The sequence below is a fragment of the Octodon degus genome, unplaced genomic scaffold (assembly GCF_000260255.1).
Source record: "Octodon degus isolate 3935 unplaced genomic scaffold, OctDeg1.0 scaffold00050, whole genome shotgun sequence".
Taxonomy (NCBI): Eukaryota; Metazoa; Chordata; class Mammalia; order Rodentia; family Octodontidae; genus Octodon; species Octodon degus.
In genome coordinates, this window is record NW_004524626.1 from 2,672,632 (window position 1) to 2,678,792 (window position 6,161).

A 6,161-nucleotide genomic window follows, 5' to 3' on the forward strand; every position below is an offset into this window, starting at 1 on the left:
AACAACAACAGCAGCAACCACCACCACCACCAGAGAACAACGTATAATATGGTTAAATCACACTCAAATGCCTTTTCAGCTTTTTGGTATTTTGCCTGTTTCTTCCTTTTTTTCTTTTTTCCTTTTGTATTTTTAGGAAAGGGTCTACAGGGTATTTAGGGTCTCCCTACTAGATCGGACTCACAGTGATTCTCCTGTTTACAGCCTCCCAAGTGCTGGGATTACAGGTGCACATCATCATGCCCAGTCTTAACTGCTGTCTCAGCGCGCACCAGGTTGGGGTCGACACGGCAGGGGATCAAATCCCTGGGCTCTGTGTCTGCTTGCAGGTGCTTTAATCCGCTGTTTCTTCCTAAGTATGTCACGTTAATCCCCAAGCCTTCTAACGAAGCTTCTTCACAAGTGTAGGTACTAAATGTGGCACCCTGCTGCAGGATACGTAGAGTGTGGGCACCAGCTGGGTCTTCCTTGCCTGCTACGTAACCTTGAGCAGATCAATTAAATTTTATAAGGTCACCTTTCTTTATCAACAAATGCAGTACTACTATCTAAGGGTCAGATAAAGTGATAAATGTGAAAACAGTTTGAAATTTGCAAATAATAGCAACAAACTTACTTTATTTTTTAACTCCTCCTATGTGTCTAGTGCCATTTCCATCCTTGCACTACCCTACAAGGTAGGTATAGTCTCACTCTCATTTACATGACAGACTGGAGTAAGGAGGGCTCCATATCTTGTCCAAAATTCAAAAGGTCTAAGTGGGAAACCCATGATTTGAATCTTGGTAGCTGGGTTTCAATATTCCTGCTTTAAATTATGTAATCTCTGAATAGAACTGGGACAGCGTGACAATTTGCTGTTCTAAGCGCCTCTATGGAAAACATCTTTACTGAAAAGTAAGCTTAGCTGACAGTGCCTGAAAAATCAGTTCAACAGCCAAGTGCTTGCCCAGGATGGTGGCGCATGGCTATAACCCCAGGGCTGGGAGGCTGAGGCAGGAGAATCACCACGACTTCAAGCCCAACCTGGGCTACGCAGAGTCCAAGGCAAGCTGGGACTTGGAACTAAAGAGTGAGAACCTGTCTTAAAAAGTGAATAAAATGGTTAAAAAGCAACATCTGTCTACTATGAGATGGTGGTCGTTCTTACATGCATGTAGACAAGACAGTCATGAATACCAAGGTACTAAAGTACAAAATTAACCTTTTAGATTTAACAAAAAGAGAAGGCAGTAGCACTGTGGATAGCCAGGCAAAACATTAAAATAGGTCTGAAGTACTATGTGTTTTCTGATTAATTAAATTTCAAATTTTTCATGAGCCTCTAATTCGACAGTTAAGGACAATGGCGTGCCCATAGCCAGACAGACACTGTAACTAAGGTAAGACAAGAATTACATAAGCTGCTTGTACAGTGTTTCTTTCATCTCAACTCTTAAAATGTCACTGTAGCTCAGAAATATCAACCCCAATTTTGGTTAGCAATAAAATGAGGGGGCCAGAAAGTTTAGACAGAGAAGTTAATTTATGTTTTTAATCACCTACCCATACCTGCTACCTGCAGCAAACCTACTGGCTTCTTTTTCTTTCCATTTCTTTCCCTTGCTGGAATTCCTTCGCAAAGGCGCCCTAGAATGACAGCACATGGTCACAGACAGGAAGGCCCACCCTCGTCCTCTAGTCCTCCTCCTACAGGGGGCTTCTCCTAACATCACAGAATACTTACCCCAGATCCGCAAACTTCCGCTTAATTTTTCCTCCTTGCACCACCAATGAGCTGGAAGCCCTTAGTGACTTGGGACATTTGGCATCATCTAGGATATAGGTATGTATATGTAAGACAGACCAATTATTATTTTGTATGAATTAATTTTTATTAGTACATGTTTGCAGTCCGTATGTTTACATTCATCATGTGGGGTTGGTAGAATCCATGACACATCTTTTTTTTTTTTTCATGACATATCTTAATTCTCTTTACTTCCCTTTCCCCACTCTTCCATCTCTGGGTCCTCTATTATTTAAGTCATGAATCTAAGATCCATGTACCCAAGGGATTTGCCTAAATTCTTAAATGCAGAGGAAAATAGGGGCACTTTAAGAAGACAAATGAAGAGGAAAATAGGGGCACTTTAAGAAGACAGCCGTACCTAGAAACAGCTGCTTAAGCAGAGAGGTGCTGAGAGACAGAGGCCCAACACTATGGAAAGTGTTAGTTTGAAACACACCAAAGGAATGAGATGCGCAGTAACAAGCATTGCCCCATCAGCCTCCGCTTTCAAGCAGGGACGGAGACAGCTTCCCTCTGTCCCTTCTCTAGCCCCCATCTTGGCTCTGAATGCTGCGGCACTTCTCTCGCTTCCCTTCCTACTTTGGGGTTTTTGTGCCTTCTGAATAGACCCGGCCCACTTCTGCCTGAAGTCCTGAGTCTGGGAAACTCAGGAAGTAAAAGAGTCCAGGTTTTTCCTTCTTGCCTCTCCCTTGTTAACACCATAATGGCACGTGACCAATCCCGGACAAGGTGGGCAGAGGAGCAGGGGAAACTTCACAAGCAGATCGCTATAAACATTTATACTTGTAACAGGTCATCCTACTAACTAGCTGGGCTAGAGCACAGTCTGGCTGGCCTCCATGAAGCAGAAGATGCCCAAACCTCCTCGGTGCCTGGAGGTGCTTCTCTGAGTACTGCTGGCACTCTCAGGGGGCAGCTGCAGGGTGGGGACACTGGAAGCAACGCCAAAGCCCCGGAAGAAGAGGCTTTGTAAATGGACCTGACCCCACATGAGGGACAAATCCCGGGGCACACTGACTCCACCACTGACAAGGTGGGTCACTCCTAAGGCTCCGCCTGGGCAAAGAGAGTGCTAGCTATCTTGTGAGGATGATTAACAAGCGGTATTGTAAACTTGATGTGTTTTTTCTGGGTAAAACAATTCCTTTCTAATTGCTGATTTCTATCTGTATCTTTTTAACTAGAAACTGCATGGAATGAAGAAAGAGTTGTTCTCCTAAGACAGTGTTTATTTAACACTGCAAGCTGATTATGATTAAGACTTACTTCAGGAGAAGTTTCTGAACAGACCGACACACATCCTCTAAAAACGTGAAGTGCTCACCTAATTCTCATTTAGGAGCTTGGCTTTAAATCTCTAGAGCAGCATAGGATACTGACAAATCCTCCAAGGTCTTGTAGCAGTGAGCTTTTCATATTTTTAGTTAATGATACTCAGATTATAATTTCTTGAAATACACACAATGGAAATATAACAGTCGGAAATATATGTGTCAAAATCTACTCCTAGCCTCAAATATTATAATGGATATTTGTATCATTATTCTTTCAGTAACCAAATTGAATAGCCACAGATGTGACACATATACAAGAAAAAATTCACAGACAAGGCCACCTTCTACGATGACTTTGCTAAGGAACATTTTTTTTTTAAAGGCAGGATTTCTATTTTTCCTTATAGAAGCTGAAGAAAAGAAAATGCTGATGTTTTTCCAGATCAGCCTTAAACAACTCTTAACAGCCACAGCTATCCAAAGTTAAAATCTAACCATATACAGCATTGTAGTAGAACAGTCCTATGACATTTTTTTGGGTCTCATTTTCATTTATTACTTTAAAAAAAAACCAAGCATCTACTTGAGAGACAATATAGTAGTAACTGATAGTTAAAAGCAGGCTGCTGCGTTTGTTTCTGAATGAGGGAGGGGGAGCTGCTAGAGCAGGTGCGCGGAGCTGGCCGGGACCGCGCGCAGGGAACCCGGGCCTGCTCACACGAGAGAGCTCGAAGGCGGGGCCCGAGAGGCTGGGCGCTGCCGGCACAGAGCCCGCTGCCCGCCGGGCAGCTTGCGTCACTCACTGCCTCACACAATGGCCAGTGTGTCCCCAGAACACTGAAATGAGGGTTTCCACAGGCCAAGAGGTATAAGAAGTAAAGCCATGCTGTTATGTTGAGCTGTAGGGGACTCAACAATTTCTGACATTGCCAGTCAAGCAGAAGACCCAATACTATTATGGACTACTGGACTCTTTCAGAATATTTTGCTGAGTTAGCACATCTATAATATTCAAATAACGAACTTAACAAAAAAAAGGGGATACAGATGAATGTCCATTTTGTATCTGTGTATTCAAAGTGGTTAGGATAGATATATAGTTACGTTCTCTTAATGAATAGAGGGATTTGTTCTAATGGTGTTTGTAAATAGGATATCATGTCTGCATCTTGTACAGCAATTAACCACTAGGAAGAATGTATGCAATGTGTGAATTATTGAAACTGTCCTACCAATTTGGTTTGAAACTGTCTCACTGCTATTTGTTTCTCAATAAAATTATGAGAAAAAAACCCACAATAAAAAATAAATAAGTAAAAAAGAGGTGACGTTAAGGAATACATGTACTACCCTTTCCCATCTGAAGCCAGGAAAAATCCATCTCCAATGCACACTAGCACTTCTAGCCCTCATAATCACTTACACTGCACTGGCATGATTTCAGGAAAAAGGGACTATCACACTTTGAGTATCACATTTTGTGTATTTATTTAGCTTTATAAAAGTTGTGCCTTTCCCCTTCCCTTTGAGGTGCTGGGGATCAAAACATTAGGCTTTCAAAAAGGCCTCTGGCTGCCTGTGTCAGCTTTGGCTTTGGCAAGGTGAAGGTGGCTGCTCTCCAAGGTGGTATGTGCCCTCCTGACAGGGAAACCCTGAGGTCTTTCCTTGGACTGCGTTCTCCTTAGTCTCACTGCACTGAGAAACATCAGACACTTACAGCTGGGACCCTCCAATCCAGAGCCCTCCCTATCTTCTCTCCTGAGCTGGAGACCTCCAGAAGCATCATATGACAATGATGTGTGTGCACCTGTGTTTATAGCGGCACAGTTTATAATAGCGAAATCTTGGAAGCTACCCAAATGCCCATCAACCAAAGAATAGATATATTTTTTTATACAGTGGAATACATTCTGCCATAAAGAAGGACACATTTGACACATTTATTGCTAAATGGATGGACCCTGAGACTGTAATCTTAAGTGAAATAAACTGGACATATGTAAATATTGCACTGTCTCACTGCTATGAGAAACTAAAGGTATAAATAGGAACCAAATTGTACAAGAGATACAGTGAAATGGGAAGATGTTATTCAAAAGATAAAGGGGAACTAAGAATGGGGGGGTGGGGAAAAGGAAGGCAGGGAAAGATAAAATGAGAAAAGAAGGACAAAATGGAACCAATGCTTTGTAAATCAGGAGGGGAAAAGGAGTTAAGGGAAGGGAGGTGAATGGGAGGAAAGAAAAGATAAGCCAAGGTATATTATGTACAGGTACAAAATCCCTAGGATGAATGTAATCATTGTATATGCCTAAATTGTACCACTAAACTTAAACAAACGAGTAACTCGAGTTTTCCCCACGGTGTTGCAGTTTTCTGTTTTCTGTCAATGACAACCTGCACACTGAGGCGCAAAGCCCTGGGTGGATGCTGCGTCACTTCTGCCCAGTGCTCCGAGAGCTCTTCTGTGACTCTCGGCCACTGCTCCAGGCTCCTCCTCAAAGCTAACCACCCTGCAAGTCTCTTCTCCCAGCTTCCCCATACCTAAGTCTGTTCCTGTTTATTCCTCTGTTCAAAACTGGCTTTCCGTTTCCTATGCAGTATTAAGACAAGGTGCGAAGGATTTCACGCTAGAGCTGCAGATGAACCTGCCTGCTTGCTCCCAGCTTCAGCCAGCCGTGACTCAGCTATGCTGACCTGAGTGCACACACTTACTTCTGCAATTGAGGGCTTGCGGCAAGTTCGTTACTGTAAGACTGCTGTCATGATCTACAAGTGGGTTATTAATGAAAGCTTCTGGAGCTATGGATTCTTTCGAAGACAGGCCAGTGCCATTATCAAGCCACATCAACCTGCCGAGCACTCCTGACGGTTCACAGGCCTGGCAGCTTCTCTGGCCTCCCCTGGTATTCTGTACTCCCTAAGAGCCTCAGAAGGGCTTGGACCAGTCTGTGGACACGAACTGCAGCAGATGACAAGCTCGGGGGAAATGCCAAGGAGACGACAGTGAGCACAGCACTGCAGCTGACCGTGACTTAGGGACGAGAGCGACAGTGAGCACAGCACTGCAGCTGACCGTGACTTAGGGACGAGAG

General features: G+C 43.6%; 1 protein-coding gene across 13 annotated transcripts in view; it reads right to left on the reverse strand.

Moving 5' to 3' along the window:
* Positions 1-6,161, reverse strand: part of Ppp1r9a (protein phosphatase 1 regulatory subunit 9A) — a 326,880-nt gene that overhangs the window by 19,355 nt on the left and 301,364 nt on the right. For 6 of the 13 annotated variants that reach the window (XM_023716825.1, XM_023716821.1, XM_023716823.1 and 3 more), the window contains 2 exons: positions 1,727-1,814; positions 1,552-1,629 (listed from right to left, as the gene is read on the reverse strand). The exons of 3 other annotated variants lie outside the window; for them this stretch is intronic. In XM_023716825.1, the coding sequence (XP_023572593.1) occupies positions 1,552-1,629; positions 1,727-1,814 (166 nt within the window). Of the gene's footprint in view, positions 1-1,545; positions 1,630-1,726; positions 1,815-6,161 lie in introns of all 13 variants that reach the window. 4 more of the 13 variants (XM_023716820.1, XM_023716818.1, XM_023716816.1 and 1 more) reach the window with 1 other exon arrangement.